The sequence below is a fragment of the Plasmodium cynomolgi genome, chromosome 12 (genome assembly GCF_000321355.1).
Source record: "Plasmodium cynomolgi strain B DNA, chromosome 12, whole genome shotgun sequence".
NCBI classification, from domain to species: domain Eukaryota; phylum Apicomplexa; class Aconoidasida; order Haemosporida; family Plasmodiidae; genus Plasmodium; species Plasmodium cynomolgi.
In genome coordinates this window covers 343,655-360,655 of record NC_020405.1, presented here as the reverse complement: position 1 = coordinate 360,655, position 17,001 = coordinate 343,655, and the positions used below count along the sequence as shown (strand labels likewise).

Here is a 17,001-nt window from a genome sequence, read left to right as displayed (position 1 = left end):
ATAATATAATTAACCGACATTTGTGTTTCTCCAATTGTCCTGTTTTGTATTTTTGTGTATCATTTGATGGATGTCTTTTTTTTTTTTTTGTTTTTTTTTTGTTTCCACCTTGTTGTGTACCGTTTTTTGTATATGCTGCATCGTTTCCCACAACGCATTTGTTTCTGTTTTGTTTTTTGAAGGCATCCGGATTTGCTTAAGTTGAAGGGGTTATGGTTACCTCCTCATTTGTTAGCAGAATGAAGGGCATCACTGCGTAGCGTCGAATGCAATGGGTGATGTGTTACAATTTGTGCACAGCGCGGTGTGCTACCCCCACACCCCGCGGGGCGCGCTCTTCCTTTTGAAGTTCACCGTGATGTGTGCGCAGAGTGGCCGTTGGCGCTTCGTCGTATGCACATGCATAGGTGCGTTACGGTGGGGGAAGAAAAAAAAAGCACACACCATAAGGTCTAGCATAGTGCAGCGTGGAATAATAAAATGCGCTATAATACGCGGAGCCCGCCGCGCGAGGGGCGCAGAGGATGGATCGCCTCACGACGAATGCTCCTGCGGGGCATAATTGTTCCAGTTCTCGTTTTGCAGCTTGGTGGTGGTGGCTGCCTGGGCGTCATTTTTCGCCTGATTTGCGAGCAGCTTCAATTTCAGTTTCTCATTAATGGCATTAATGAAATCATCCGTGAAGAGGTAGTCCTTCTCTGTGACATTTTTAAGTCCCTTTATGCAGGCAGCAAGGTCCTTTGGCATTAGTCCATCCTCTACAGTTTCTATGCAAGCCCTTTCGAGAGCATAACAGAATAATTGAAGAGGCTGGTTGTTATCTAATTTGGCTCTATGTTGTAATCCCCTGGTCCAGGCAAAGATAGAAGCAATAGGGTTGGTAGATGTTTTTTCTCCTCTTTGATGACAACGATAATGTCGTGTAACTGTTCCATGTGCTGCTTCTGACACACACGTTACTCCATCTGGGCACATTAGAATGGAGCTCATTAGACCTAAGCTCCCATAACCTTGTGCAACTGCATCGGATTGGATATCTCCATCGTAATTTTTACAAGCCCATACAAATCCCCCTTCTGATTTGAGTACTTGAGCAACCATGTCATCGATCAGCTTGTGTTCATACCATAAGTTGTTCTGCTCAAATGCTGTGCGAAATTTTTGGTCATAAATTTTTTGGAAAATTTCCATAAATAGCCCATCGTATATTTTGAGTATAGTACTTTTCGTACTCATATAAACAGGCATCTTTAAATCTAGTGCATACTGAAAACACGAAAGAGCAAAATTTGTGATGGACTCTTCAGTGTTGTACATTCCTAGACAAACCCCTGGTGATTTGAAGTGGAAAATTTCTTCTCTCATAACTTGGGAGTTATCATCTGGTGTAAAAACAATTTCGAATTTTCCACTTTTTTCAATCTTCAAGGACTTCTGCTTGTACTGATCCGCATAAGCATGCCTTCCTATGATGATTGGCTTCTTCCAATTGGGAATTAACCTCGGGATATTTTTTATCAAAATGGGGGCTCTGAATACTGTACCGTCTAATATGTTTCTTATGGTTCCATTTGGACTTTTCCACATTTTTTTTAAGTTAAATTCTTTAACCCTAGCTGCATCTGGTGTAATTGTTGCACATTTAATTCCTACCGATGATTTCTTTATTTCTTCTGCTGCTTCTAACGTCACTTGGTCGTTGGTTTTATCTCGATTTTCGATTGACAGATCGAAGTACTTTATATTCAGATCCAAGTATGGCAGGATTAGCTTCTCTTTGATTTCCTTCCAAATAATTTTGGTCATTTCGTCTCCGTCTAACTCTACTACTGGATTTTCGACCTTCACCTTCCCGCAGATGTTAAACGCCGCGCTTTTACTCGCATTTCGCCTGGTGGCATTTTGGATCCAGGGATTCCTCCACAGCTGCGCCCTTCCTCCCATTTTGCGTTGCGAAGGGGAGAAGTGGTGAAGGGGTGAAGTGGTGAGGGGGCGAAGTGGTGAAGGGGTGACGTGGTGAAGGGGTGACGTGGCAAAGGGGCGACGTGGCGAAGTGGTGCGTTCTCCCTGGGGGGTGGTAACTCCTCTTTTGTGTGCGCCTAGCCGATGGGGATCCCTTCCGCTTGCGGAAAATACTTCAGGAAAAGGGCTTTCCCCTTCGTTATTAATCTGATAAGCGAAGGTGGAGCCGCGCTTGGCAGAAGTGCTGTGCAGTGGCACTTTTCATCTGCTTCTGTGCCTTTCTGCTTCTGTGCTTCTCTGCCTCTTCGCACGTTTGGTGCTCAATTCGGAGTGGATGACTGTAGGGTGGCCGTGCTTATGCGCTTTACTTGGCCTCGTCGCGATATATTGAGAGCGATCAGTTCGCCGCTACTGTACCGTTTTATTTATTGCCAACTTTTTCCCTGCGTCGCTCCGGAACAAGCTCAAGAAAACAGCCTGCTGTGTATCCCTTCGTGCGTGGGGGAAAAAAAGCGGAACGAAGAGGGTAGGGAATAAATGTTATGGAAAATTTCTTCACCTTAGGATAGAGGACCCTGTGCAAGTCAAGAGATTCTCTGCTGGGGTGTTTTTTTCTGCGTGAACAGGTAAAGGAAAGGGGGTGGGGTCATATAAGGTGCTACACAAAAAAAAGGGGTTGCCTTAAAGATGCCTCAAAAAAGGTAGCACCAAGAACGGTGCACAAAGAACATAGCGCCGGAGTGCCTCTTCGTGGGGGTCCCCTGCTCATGTCATCGCGTAAGGCGCGTATCTTCACACGCACAGGGCAATGTACGTGGTGTAGGGGCGAAGAGGCGGGGAATCAACTGTGTGGAATGATTATTTTACCTTTCCTGCGTGTGCTCAGGAGGGGCACTTGCTCATGGCGGAGCCCCGGTGCCTTCCCGCAGTGGTGCCAAAAAAAAAAAAAAGTATGTGCAAATTGGGGGCAGAAAACTCCAAACTCCAAACCGCTTCTTACTTTTTACTTCTTACTTTTTACATCATTTGTGTGCCTTTTTCTCGGGTTTCTGCCCCCGCCGGGATGAGAGAAGCAAAACTATTTCGGCGCACTTCCCCAAGTGGATAAATGAAGAGTTACTCCTCTTCACACTACATTGTTCGGTACGTTTCACAAAAAATAAAAATGCAAAAATGTGACAATTTTTTTTTTTTTGCAATTTATGCTGATTTGTATATATTAAAAAAGTACCGCTTTACTTTTTTTTTTTTTTTCCTTCACTCTCTGATCCTCAGAAAAATGGTTAATCCATAATCTGCAAAAAATGTAGAAGGATACATCAACCTGTACGCACTTTATTTTTCATTGGCTAGGGGGGGGGGATAAACTTTTTGTTTTCCCTCTTACACGGCTTTAGTGAAATCCCAAGGAGGGCGTAACGAACTTATGTATTTTTATTCATATGTGTATCTATCATCATACATACAAATACATTGCTTGAGCGAAGGGAGATAGGCAAATGTAACATGAATTTGTGTAGCACCGTGAACACCCAACAGGAGCATGTGAAAAAAAAAAAAAAAAAAAAAACGCTTTTAAATTTGTTGGGCTCCTCTTTTTTTTTATTTACTTTTTATATCTACGTGAGAGTCCTAACCGTGTGAGCATGGCGTGTATCGATACTTCCTTCCCCTTCCGGAGTTGATACTTTGCCCAAGTTTTTCATCTTCATGTAAGGGGAAGAGGGGACGATACACCAGTGTACATGATCTGATTCGGTGTCAGTGTCATTTTTTTCGCCACAGAAAGTGGGGACATGAGCCAAGTGTATGGAGAAGGCCGAAAGTGTAGCACGGTGGTACGCCGATTTCGCCTCACCTCTCTTTTAGCCTCATCTCTCTTTTAGCCTTGCCGCCCTTTTCACCCACCTCCCGTTTCGCCCTCCTCCCTTTTGGCCGCTCCCCCTTTTTTTTACTTTCTTTTCCCGCTTTTCCGCGTTAACCCCATTAAGGGACCCTCTTCGCACTGTTGGGTGGCGAATTCATCATATGCGCGGTCACGCATGTATTCGTGGAAGGCTGGTCCAAGCGATTGAGGCATTTCTTTTGCTACAAATCGATGGCCCTTTGTATCCTTCCAGTTGCACGAGTAACAGAACAGTTTAAAAAAACGCTTAATCAGTTTTGCTTTCATCCAAGGGGAGTTGGCAGCACGTGGAGGGGTACACTTCTCCCCCCCCTCCCCCTTCCCCTATCCTTGATCTCATTTCCTTTGTCCATTTTATCCCATTTTATCCCATTTTTGAAACATTCTTTTGGAGACGCACAAAAAGGTACCCTTTTCTTTTAACAGACGAGTTTTGCCTTTGTTCTGTGTTTGGGGAGGAGCCCCCCTGTTTGTAAATTTGCACGTCATTATATGCCAATGCGTGTGTGTCACCGTCGTATGGACGATGTGCAAGTGTAGAAATACATAACGGTTTACGCTGCGTCTTACGGAAGTGGCTCTCCACAGCCAACCATCTGCTTTCCCCAAATTGGAGTTGTTCGCGCAGCGCCGCATTATCTTCGGTTACTCCACCTGTTCACGTAACTTTGAACACCCATAGTTACGTGCGTAAATAGGGAAAGAAGAATCCATCGTGTATACCAAAAATAAAAAATAAGCTAGCGATTAAGCAGTAGGGGAAATGGGAACTTTCGAGTTGGACAAAATGTTAAAGAAGAATGACGATTTTAATTCATTTTACGAATGTAGGAAAAATGAAAATGAGGTAAGCAAACTATCTGTGGGTGGATTGAGTAGGACCCCTGGTTGCGGGGTGGAGGAGAGGGACCCAGGCCTCCATAAGGGGGCCTCCATAAATGATCACCCAGCTGGAGAGAAGGATGTCATGCAGTCATTTCGAAACACGCGCCACAGTCATAACGTAGGAAGTAGCTTCATTCGAGGGGGGGCTCCAAATGGTGGGAATGGCCCGAATGACGCGGTGGTAACGTCTGGAAGTGAAGTGGAGGAGGAAGAGGAAGAAGGGGAAGAAGAGGAAGAAGGGGAGGATGAGGAAGACGAGGAAGACGAGGAAGAGGAGGAAGAGGAGGAAGACGAGGAGGAGGAAGATTCGAGTTGCATAGAATGCATCTCAAATGATGACAATTCGTATTACTCCCTCTACGAGGGGTATAAAACGAATTACATAATGGAGTCCCTTTTTGATAAAAATTCATTCGTGTACTTCCTGGTCCCGTTTAATAAATACAGCTATACGAATTATTACACGAATTGGAACAAGCTAAGTTTTCGCATGTACGCTTCGCTAAATTCTGTGCAAGAGAGGCCTGTTAAAAGAAAGAGGAAAATAAACTACGTCGGGAGGTGCAGAAGTGACAGCAATGCTAGTGAAGTGGCTATGTTGGAAGGGACTCTCGCTGCATTGGCGGACCAGGAGAGAGGGCGAAGCGCTTTCCAAAGCGGTGTAAACAGCGGTTCCCCCTCGCGTGATGTCCGGAAGGATAATGAAAAAGGAGCCAATACCGAGGTGGGATCCCCGTTGAGTGGACAACTCCCCTCGCAAACCAGCGATCACTACAGTGATGCCGAAGACGTAAATTTTAGGAACCCCCTTATCCGGATGATGAATAATTTTTTGTATTTCCTCCTGTTAAGTGAGTTCTTTACCTTTAATGAGGTAATCAAGTTAATGCCCTTGTGCAAGTGTTCCTACGACATATTTAATCGATTCTTTTATGTCAATGTGCATGTGAATCCGTTTAGACAATCTGTTAAGGATATTATACGATTTTTAAATGAGAATAAAGAGTACCAGTTTTATATTTTGAAGGGATCAAATTTTATGGAGGATAGTTGGGAGAGTCGTCTCGACCAGAAGAGGGAGCTACTCAATTGCGAGTCCGTCATCGGTGGAGTGCATGACCCTGAGGAGGGTCCCTCAAACGGAGGGAAAACCTCAAGCACAGAAGAAACTACTTTAAACAAAGCAGAAAAACGCAACGGTGGAAATTCAGATGAACAACATAGGGTAGTACCCCCCCCTGGTGATCTCAGCACGAACAGAGGAATGGAAGAAGTCGAAGCAGGGATTAACCCCATGCAAAATGAACAGTCTAAAAAGGAGGGAGAAACACCATCCGGGGATACAGATCAGAGTAGTAGTAATCCCCTGGAGAAAGCCAAAAAATGTGTAAAAAATGGAGAAAAGGTACTTTACACAAATAATATTATGAACATGAGATACTTATTCAGTTTGTATGAATTCATTCGCGTCTATTTAAGTAAGGACAACAGAGAAGGTGTAACTTTTTGCACCTCTGATGATAAATTTAAACGTAGCTCTAGCAAAAGGAGGGATATTTTTTATGACGATGTTTTTCCTTATGGCAATAAAATCAGCTCATTTGAATATAAAATAAAATTAAAGAAACATGTACAGAGGAGATGGAATTTGAAGAGTAACTATGTGCATGAAAATTATTTTTTGCACAGGACGAGGGGGTCAAATGGTCTCCACGGAGGTGTACTAAAATTGATTCACAACAAGCAGAGTCAGTTGTACCCCTCGTTTAGTTCGTTCCTCTCGTTGGACAAGTCTGGGTGTTTAAATTTGTGGAAGGTCAACGATGTGGATTCGTTGCTTCCTACTCGTTTGCTGGAGGCGCAGCTGACGTGGGAGGGGCAGAACGCCCTCGCCCCCAGGGATGCGGTGAACCTCGGGGATGACACCTTTTTGGTGGCCGACGAGTCGGCGATATATTTCTTCTCCTTGGAAGGTACGTCGAGTGCGCGCGTTCTCTCGCTCGATCTGTGTGTGTGTGTCAGTGTGCATGTCAATTGGTATATCTGTGTGCATGTCAATTGGTATATCTGTGTGCATGCCAATTGGTATATCTGTGTGCATGTCAATTGGTATATCCGTGTGCATGTCAGTTGGTATATCTGTGTGCATGTCTGTGTGTGCTGTTCACCCCGCATGGGAGAAGCAGCTTGTGAGTTATACCCTCGCTGCAGTCCACTGTAATTGTTTTCCCTCGTCCCGATACTCCACTGCAGAAACGAACCCCATATCGGCGAAGCGAATCACGCAGCTAGACGCGCAACGAATCAGCGAAGGAGGAAAAGTGAAAAACGTAGTGATGAATGGCAGGAAAAAATGTACCGTGGGACTTAACCAAGCCATATGTTACCGCATAGACCTAGAGAGCGGAGCGGTAGAGAGCGACAAACGGCTCATGGAAAATTTGAAGAAAATTATCTCCTTCGATTACAACACGAATATTGTTATGAGCAAAAAGAATATCCTAATTGATGATAGGAGGATGTCAAACTACGTCTCTTATGTGAATTACAACCTAATTGATTATGATAATGATAAAAAATATTTCAATAGTGAAAATTATTTCCATGATTTTAGTCTAACTGGCATATCACTAACCTCTCTAAATTCTAACAGTTCCATTTTTTTATTTGACTTGAGATACAAATATCCTACCACATGTCTTCATTACGAGAGTGCCATCACCGAAACGCATAGTTCTAATCAAAATGGGAAGATGCTCTACTTGTTAAATTTGAAGAGAAATTATAACTCCAGGTTCTACTGTAGTAATAAAAAATATAGTGGTTTCCATGACAACATCATTTTGAATCCATTGGTGACACGCAAGAAGGAGGAAATAAATCAAGGAGAGGAAGACTTCGTTAAGGATAAAATCCTTTCCGATGAGTCATTTATTTATACTATTGTAAAGGAGGGAAGGGAGAGAGAAATGGGGGGGTGTAACTTACCTACTTCTTTTTTGAACATGTGGAGGTGGTGTGATAAAAGACAATTTAAAACCTTTTTTCATTATTATGAGGACATAACAGCTGGAAGGAGGAATTATTCCGATATGTTCGTTTCATCCCCATCGGAGAATGCATCATCATCGTATGTCAGTGCGGAATGTAGTGGCACATCCAACTTGGGAGGCGACTTTTTTGCCTCGGGGGAGACCTCGGAGGCCAGCTCAGCAGGACCTTATTGCTACAGAACGCTCACTTTTGATCAAATTTACAAATTTGTGGACACTCCAAATCATTTATTCCTCACTTATGAAAATTCGAACTATGTTCACTCGCTGTTGTCTCCTTCGCATGGGCTCGAGCTAAAGAGCTCCCTCAAGGAGGTCCCCTTTTTCATGCATCCCACCAATTTGTGAGGGGGTCCACATTTGAGGCGGCCCATATGAGGCGGCCCATATGAGGCGGCCCATTTGAGGCGGCCCATTTGGAGTAGCCCCATTTGAGGGGACCCATTTGGAGGATCTCCATGTGGTTCCCCCCCTCCTTCTTGACCCCCGCTATCACCACCACATCATTTGCACCACGTGTTGTTGCGCTTTTACACACGCTTCACAAAAAAAAAAAAAAAAAAAACCTAATTGAACGAATGCGCAAAGGATGCATTCTTTCCCGCACGTGAAAATTTTGAATCATCAATGGTATTGTAGTAGGCCCCCCAGCAGGCCATCTTCCCATGTCTAGGTGAATCCATTTCGCCACTTAATCAAATGGGAAGAGAAGAATCCTCATTTGCAGCCGAGTTGGGCGATAGTGGGCAATAGTGGGCAACGTGTGCACATTTGGGGGGATATACCACCGTGCTGTTTTCCCCGGGGAGGGGTTTGCTTCAAGCAAAATGGACGTGAGGGGAAGTAAATATAAGTGTACAAAAATAAAAAGAACTTCTCTCCCCCCTAAAGCAAAAATCATATTAGCATTTTTTACAAACTAGGTGTGTTCCGTTTTATCAAATTGTACCATATGCAAAGAAGGAGGTGAAAAAAAAAATCGTTCCTTCCCTCCTTTTCCATTTTAAAAATCACAATTACGCAAAAAAAAAAATATCCACACCATTTGACGATGCAGATATTTACAGCGTGGAACTCCTTGGGAAGGTGGGTATCCCAAAAAAGGAAACCAAAACGATGGACCAATTTTTGTTAAGCACTATTTTAATTCTTTGAATGACTTTCTGAGTAAGCAGCAGAAGGTTGTGAAGGGCAGTCCCTTATTTAGGCCGTTTACATAATCGTCAAATTTGTTCAGTCGCGGCGCGGTTTCGATGGCTACGGGGGAGGACAACGGGAAAAGCGTGGATTGGAGCTGTGTATGCTTAACGTGAGTACATAAGGTGGGTTCATAACGCGGGCACATAAGGTAAGTACATAACATGGGCACATAAGTACATAACCGCTTGCTCGAGCCTTTGCCTGAGGGGAACGCCCCTCCCGTGGTTGGACGGTCATTTAAAAAAACGACTCGGCGAACCTTCGTAGGTCCCGTTGTGCAAAGCGACGGTGGCTCGATATTTCTTCTGAGGATCCCCGGGTTGAATATTCGAAAATTCGATTACTATTTTGTCATCTGTAGGGTGGTGATAAGAATGGGGGGGATAAGCAATCGATGCTGTTTTTGCAAAGGGGGAGAAGTGCAAGCAGACCCTGCCATAGACTGAGTCGTAACTGTTTAAAAGGTATCACCGCTGCATACATGCATATATGAACACTCGCACACATGCACACTAGCACACTTGCACACGTCTACATAGACGAGCGATGTCCCTAGGGGGCGCAGTCCCGCAAGGGGAACACATGGTGTGCGGAGACCTTGTAATATGATTTCAAATCCCAGCAGATTGTAGAGAGTGCCCAATTTTCTTTTCCACTCATTTTGAATGTAGTCCTTGTGCAGCTTGACCGTGTTGTACTCTACGAAGTGGTCGCCCGCGGTGGTGAAACGGGAGAAGTGAAGTTAAAATGGAATGACCAATCGGACGAAGGAAACGCGTGCATATTTTCCCAGCGCGTGAAAAATTTCACACAGGTGACGTACCCAACTTGGAGGAGTCGAAATTTTTTAAAATTAAATTCAGTTGTTCGTTAATTTCTTCAATCAGCTTGGGGTATTCGTCCAGCTTTTTCTCCTCTTCCTGCGGATTGGTCACAAACATAAGGCACATGTGTAACTGTGCCTAGGGGAAAAATGGACAATGGCCGGTGCGACAACTTTTTTTTGCGTCCCACCATCACGCTCTCCTTCAGCTCTGTGACTAGGACGGTATTGGCTTCGATTTCTTGAAGGGGGGGAGGAAAAAAGGAGGTATGTCGTGCTGTGTGACGTTTGGTTCGATGTAAGATGCGAGGTGGGCTACACAACGGGGCGAAGCGAGGCCCAAGGAAAAACTGCGCACATGCTAAGGCAGGACATATGTGGGGGGATGTCTGCCCCTTTAAAGCTGCACAGGGGTACGTGGGCAGACCGACGTGCAGTCACACCGATGTGCAGTCATGCCGACCAATGCGCGCCTTTCCTCCTCCTCTCACTCCTCCTCCACTTGCCAATGCTTATCGTACCGTGGGTTATCCTGTTTATTGAACTTTTCTTCTCCCTCGTTTTGTTTTTCATGATTTCAATTTGCTCTGCGCAGGGGGGATGGTAGAATGGCGAAAGAGGGGGGTATGAAGAGGCACAATCGAAGTGGTACAACATGAAGAGGCATAATCGAAGTGGCACAATCGAACCACGGATGAGGCGGCCAATAAACGTGTCACTCCAGAGGCCACCTTTACATGGCGCCCCTGGCACATTCTCAATCGGACTTACTTTTCTCATTTTCTATGTAAGATATTAAGTCGTTGTACTGCTTTTCGTTTTCTTCGACCATCTCATTCAGCTGTTGCTGCATGGCCCGCTTTACCTCGTTGTTGTTAATCACGTCCTCCATTTCCATAAGTCAAGTACTCTGTGTCTTCAAAAAGTATTTTTATGTTTTACCTTTTGGGGAAAATGGAAATGACTTTCTTATCTTTTTTGTTAACTGTTTTACGTGATATATACTACTTATGGTACACTCGATTTATGCAACACACGGGAGGCGAATTCATTTCTGTGAAATGCTTCACCACTTCAAAAAGCTACGCAAACACGCGGAGTGGCACAATCGCGGGGCAACCCCTACGTGCACATTTTTCGGCACTCACTTGGCGTGATTATAGCGACGAGAAAAAGGAAAAGGAAAAAGTTACAAATCTGGATGGGGTCAAAGTGGAAGGGAAAGTAGCTGATTTGATGCTTTGCGTGAAAATAACGAGCGCGGCTCATTTGGTGCCGGGAAAAGGGAAAATTGGATGGGTGGGTAAAGAGATGGATGGATGGGTAAAGAGATGGATGGATGGGTAAAGAGATGGATGGATGGGTAAAGAGATGGATGAGTGAGGGGATGAACGGACGGGGGGACGAACTCATCGGCAACGCAATCCCCCCCGCATGTGCCCATTCCGCCGCATTCTCCTAAAAATTCACTGTCTTACCTTTTCGCCTTTTATTAATTGCTTAAAAAAAGGGGGGGGCATACAAATTGGAGGCACTCCGATTATGCCTCGTTTGCTGAGAAAAAGGGGAGACCCCTTGTTGGTCCAAATGGGCAACGAAATTGAGAAGGGGTAAAGAGGGAACCTTTTCACATGTCATTCGAAATGAAGGAGTAGGCCTTCCGTACGCCTCGCGCGTCAAGTTTGGAGCTGACCGATCCTGTTTGCGTATGGCCGTCTATCCCCCTCACCCGCTTGCTTCCCATAAGTCACGGCGATCTGCCCTTCCTCCCGCGTTTGCACCTTGCATACGCCTTTTCCTAGCAAACGGGTGTGTAAATGGCATGAAAGTATTTCCCCCGGGGAAAACAGAAAAAGGAAAAATAACGACTAAAAAAAAAAGAGCGTAGTTGGGAGTGCCGCGAGGAATAATTGCAGCTTATGTACAATGCGAAAAAAAAAAATTGGTGATATGCAAAATACCAAGTGTGATTTGAACGGATAAGTGAAAGGGAAAAAATGATGACTCGCTGTTTCTTCTTTTTTTTTTTTTTTCTCCAAAGTGGGGTTTATTCGCCGAGGGGGAATATCGCCCAGGAAACACAAACCGAGGAAAAGGGAACAAAATAAGGCTGCTTTCTTTTTTTTTTTTTTTTTTTTTTTTTTTTCATTAAATTGTGAGCAAAACGAAAATAATGACGCTTCCGTTTCTGTCCCTTTTCCCTTTTGTGTTGCCATTTGGGGGTCCATCCCATCCCTTTACTCGTTATTCGGGAAGGGGACCCCTTCTGATTCCATCTTCCTTAACGTGTCTTGCAGGAAATGCACATTTTGGTCAATCTTGGAGTTGATCAGTTTGATGTTCTGCTCGGCGAGGCTGATTGTGTCGTCTAGCTTGCTTTGCTGCTTTTCCAAATCTGAGAAATGAGGGGAGTGAAGATGTGTGTATTTGGTGTCACGCCTTTCCTGTGACGTCATATCCGCGCTCGCATAGATGAGCATATCCACGCTCGCATAGATGAGCATGTCCACGCTCGCATAGGTGAACATATCCACGCTCGCCTAGGTGAACATATTCACGCTGTGCCCACCGTCGAGCCTGGAGGAGAAGGACTGCGCGTTGTCATGCACCCGTTTCAGTTGGTGAAGCCGTGCCAACACGTTTGGAATTATATGGTGAGTCTTCTTCCAGAGGTCTAAGATTTTAAAAAGTTCATCAATGGACTCTTCGTAATTTCCTCTATCTTTGGAAACGTTTAAGAGATCTTTTTTGAATTTTTTTAAGTTTAAAAATTCCGATTGCAGATTTTGCATTTTTTTTTTCACACTTTCTAATTTGATGGAATCTAACAGGCTTAGTTTATTGTATAAATCCAGGATGGCATGATTCAGATCATCATATGGAAGCATGGCCATTTTATCTATCCCCAAGGCCTTTTCAATATCTGCAATTTTTCTTTCCAGCGTTAGGAGGTGGGCAGTTTGAATTTCCCTTTCTTTCCCATTCTGTACGGTGTAGATGTTCACTTGCTTTGGAAAAGGGTCCCCACGTGTGTCCCCACGCATGTCCCCACGTATGTCCCGTTGGGTGTCCTTTTGGGCATCCTTTTGGATCCCCTTCTGGACTTCCCTCTGGACTTCCTTCTGGACTTCCTTGTTGTCCTTTTCACCAGTTGGTTCTCCCTTTTTCGGGAAAACATCATCCCAGTTCTGTAGCCGGTCGAGGATAGCTCTCACGACTTCCCTGTTACAATCCTCAGGAGAAGTAGTACCCCCCTGTTGGGGAACCATTTTCTCCGCCTTTTCCGACTTCAGCAGTGTTCTCAAATTGTCATCATTTATCATATCGTCGATGTCATTTTTTAGCGAAAAAAGTTCCAGAAGTATTTCGGGTGCCTCTCGGTTATGCATAATTTTCTTAACAATTTGTTCATGCTCTGTTACATCTTCGTTTAATTTGTCGTATGGATTATCCGGGTCGTATGTTTCCCTTTTCCTATTGGCTAAATCGTTAATGTAGGTAGTTATGTCTTCCACTTCGCACTTTAATTTTTGCAAATAAGACAGAGGGTCGTCTAAATTAGTAGACACATTATGACCGTATTCATACTGCGTAGAGTTGTTATATTTTAATTTTGCAGGATCAACTTCGATGACTAAACCGTTATTATGGTAGTGCTTAAAAATTTTATTTTTGTAAAACTCGTAAGAATATAGTGGTTTGTTCATGGGACTTTCATCCAAGATATCGCTCTGTTTTTTTTTTTTTCATCTGATAAATTGTTATTGTTATTGTTATTTTCGCTTTTTGAGTTCGCACGAAACAGAGGATTTACATCCCTCTGCTTTGAGTCCTCCGTTACGGAGGCTAGCATGCTCGATAAGTAGGTATCCAGAGGGGACGAATATATGTTAACATTTATTTCGTCCAAAAAATGCTTATTCATGGTGACTACATCTTTGTACAACTCATTTGCTTCATTGTGACATATGGTGTAGTTGGACGTGTCTGGAATATATTCATAGACATCCTTCTCCTGTGAGGTAGAAAAGAAGTCCCGCATATCTACTTTTAAATTTTCTTTCGTTATTTTTTTGTTTCTGCTCGAGTTGATTTCTCCCTTCTTTCCGTCGTTATACGTATCGTTTGGTTTAAAATACTTGGATTTTATTTTTTTTCCTCCATATTTTTGGCTTTCTCCCCGCACAATGCGTGGTGGCTTCTCATCAATGGGGTAATCATCGCGCGTACTTGCAATAATGTTTTTTTCTGGTTTTTTTTTTTTTCGTCTACGGAGCTTGTGGATAAGTTGCTGCCTTGCGCCTTTGGTTCTTCTCCGCTTTTGTCGATGGTGTCGCTTTTCTCGCGACTCAGCTTTGGTTCCACTTTTCCGTACGAGTTGTCCACATCGTTTGGGGAATCGTTTGGGGAATCGTTTGGGGAATCGTTTTGGGAATCGTTTGGGGCATCGTTTGGGGAATCGTTTGGGAAATCGTTTGGGGCATCGTTTGGAGCATCGTTTGGGGAACCGTTTGTGGCTTCATTTGGTGAATCGTTTGTGGCTTCATTTGGGGTGCTTCCTTCGGATTGTTTTTTCGAGTCATTCTGCTGAGTCTTCTCACGTGTGACGTATTCCCCAGACTGTTCACTTTTCACACTATGCGCTAGCCCACTGCTGTGGTCGCCTCGGTCGACGCCATCGCTTCCGTCTTTTCCTTCCCCCTCTGTTCCCGAGTTGCTACCCGCCACTTTGTTCATATCCCCCCTGTCTGAGAAACCCTTTGGGTGCGCGCCCTGATTAGCCTAACCGCTTTTCCTTAAAGTGTATACTATTTAAGATTCAAAAAGAAATTGTTTTTTTTTTTTTTTTTTATTAACTGTTCATAATTTTTTTTTTTCAAGTAGCTAGCTTTTTTCACTTATAATATTTTCACTTTTCCCTTTTGATCATTGCAACGATAATTATGTAGAATGATAAAACCACAAAAATGTGCAAAAAGGAGGAAAAGAAGAAAAAAGGGGATATACACACATCCGCGTGAAAAATTAGCACAACGAAGTGAGCAAAAAAGGGACATTTTACGTTTTTGCAAAAATTGTAAGCATTATGTGAAAAAAAATTGTCCTTTTTTGTCAGCATTTTTTTTTTCCCCCTTTGAAGAAAAGTATGAGAAAGGCAGCAAATGGTGTTTTCTATTTTTTGTCATGAAGGACATATAGCTTTGCTAAAAAAAAGAGCGGAAAAAATAAAACAAATTAAAAGCACGAAATGGGCAGGGCGATTGCAAAAGGAGAGAAGGAGGATTTTTTTTTTTTACATTGGTGTTCCACTGGTACACTAACCTTTCCGCGTGCTGGCCATTTAGGGGGGGCCTATACGCAACTGTTGTGCGCTTAGATTTTTCCCCCCTTATAAAAAAGCGCATTAAGGGGGGAAAGCAAAAGAATGGTAATTCTTCTGTGCTTGTTTTGTATCCTCAGCAAACATGCATTCACTTATGTGAGTGACTTTGTCTGCTTTGTTTGACGAGGGATGACAACACGGAAATGAAGTATACTACCACATTTTTGTTAAAATTTGAAAGTTGTGCGTGCCGATTGCATGAACATTTCTGCGCATTGTCCTGCGCATGGTTGAAATGTTACGTGTATTTTTATTTACCCATTTTTGTAATTTTTAGGGGGGGATAAGCAGTTGCGCCTTTTAACCAATGTGCAGCCGTTTTCGCCAATCGGTTTTTTTTTTTTAAACCTTTTTATATAAAAATGGTGTAGTTGTAAAAGGTGTATTTATATAGCAATCCTGCACAGGGCAGTAGAAGATGGACAAATGAATATAATTCGTTTATTAGCGCAGGGCGGCACCTCCCTGACAGAGCTTCTTTCCATTTTATTTTACCCAATTATGAAAATGTTACAACCTTTTTAACCTGCTTGAAATGGTGTGTAATGAATGGGGGAATTTCTTTTTTTTTGGGGGGGGGAGACATAGGAGGGAACACATAAATTATGCCGCACCTAAGCGGTGAACTGCTGCCTTACCATGTTGACGAATTAGCAATTGGGGGAAGGGCTCCCTTTTGTACACATAAAAATTGTGGCGTATAAACATGACATATAATTTTTTACATGCTTGAAAATGGCGTATGCAAAAAAAAGGAGTTGTCCCCTGGTGGTGTAAAATTTCACGTGTGTGTGTTTTCTCTACATATTTAACGTAGCAGAGCATGCGATTAGATAGAAGAAAAAGGTCAGCTGGTAAAATTTTGCAGCACGTTTCTTTTTTCCTTTTCATCAGTCATTTTAACCATTAGCGTGAATAAGGAGGTGTAACTGCTTGCGCGCACGGGGGGGGCAGGCAGGGGCAGCGGACACTGGACACAAGTTATGAAACTCCTGACGAGTGGGGCCACGTTTAACGTGTATTTGGTTTGGTCTGGTTTGGCTTGGTTTCGTTTCGTTTCGCTTCCTTTCGTTTCGCTTTTCTGCGTTGATTGCCTTTTCCGTTCCCCTTTGTGGCGAAACGTATTCATAACCTGAAATGTACGTGCCCCAACCGGGGGCAATCGTACGCCGTGAAACACCTCGCGAGGGTTACATTTCAGCAATAAGGTAAAAACAAAAAAAAACAGTGACTTCATATGTGTATAACACATCAAAAGTGTGCCAAAGTTGGAGGTTCAGGGAGAGGGGAGAAAAAAAAGGACGTTATAATTTGATATTTTTTCCCAATTAATCCGCCTCGTATGTTCAAGTTGCAAAGCATCAAAACGGTTTCCACTAGGCTGGAGTTTAAAAAATACAAAAAAAATGGCGAATATATTGTCACAAAGTGTTTAAAACCACGTAACTTGTTTCAGCGCCTTTCATACGAGTGTATACGCTAGTACTTATGAGCTCATGTGAATGCTCTAAATGAGTCATTTTATGACGATTTAAAACAAAAAAAAAAAACTTTCCTATTCGTGCTCGTGAAACAACCCTTACGATAACGAGTTAGTCACGAATAGCGCACAGTTGCTGAAAGCAAATACGGGTTTAACAAAAATGAAATAAAATTAGAAATAAAATAAAAATAAAAATAAAAACTTCAAAGCGTGTATTACATATGTATATACGTATAACATAGCATACCCAGCGCGTATGGATTTTGACTGTTCGTACAAAAAAAAAAAAAAAAAAAANAANAANAA

General features: G+C 43.2%; 4 protein-coding genes across 4 annotated transcripts; 1 reads left to right on the top strand and 3 right to left on the bottom strand.

The window, feature by feature from the left end:
• Positions 1-540: 540 nt before the first annotated feature.
• Positions 541-1,806, bottom strand: PCYB_121800 (isocitrate dehydrogenase [NADP] mitochondrial precursor; the record flags this gene model as incomplete). Its single annotated transcript, XM_004223511.1, has 1 exon — positions 541-1,806. A coding segment is annotated over one exon (1,266 nt), but the record flags the coding sequence as incomplete, so codon positions are not given.
• A 2,849-nt stretch (positions 1,807-4,655) lies between these two features.
• On the top strand, positions 4,656-8,154 carry PCYB_121790 (hypothetical protein; the record flags this gene model as incomplete). Its single annotated transcript, XM_004223510.1, has 3 exons — positions 4,656-4,715; positions 5,451-6,659; positions 7,042-8,154. 3 exons carry the CDS (start codon positions 4,656-4,658, stop codon positions 8,152-8,154), a joined length of 2,382 nt encoding a protein of 793 aa, XP_004223558.1.
• Positions 8,155-8,944: 790 nt separating this feature from the next.
• On the bottom strand, positions 8,945-10,721 carry PCYB_121780 (hypothetical protein; the record flags this gene model as incomplete). The annotated part of the gene is made up of 7 exons (XM_004223509.1): positions 8,945-9,063; positions 9,266-9,361; positions 9,604-9,705; positions 9,830-9,926; positions 10,021-10,070; positions 10,351-10,416; positions 10,601-10,721. 7 exons carry the CDS (start codon positions 10,719-10,721, stop codon positions 8,945-8,947), a joined length of 651 nt encoding a protein of 216 aa, XP_004223557.1.
• A 1,648-nt stretch (positions 10,722-12,369) lies between these two features.
• PCYB_121770 (hypothetical protein) lies at positions 12,370-14,566 on the bottom strand (the record flags this gene model as incomplete). The annotated part of the gene is made up of 3 exons (XM_004223508.1): positions 12,370-13,560; positions 13,644-14,027; positions 14,060-14,566. 3 exons carry the CDS (start codon positions 14,564-14,566, stop codon positions 12,370-12,372), a joined length of 2,082 nt encoding a protein of 693 aa, XP_004223556.1.
• Positions 14,567-17,001: the final 2,435 nt, after the last annotated feature.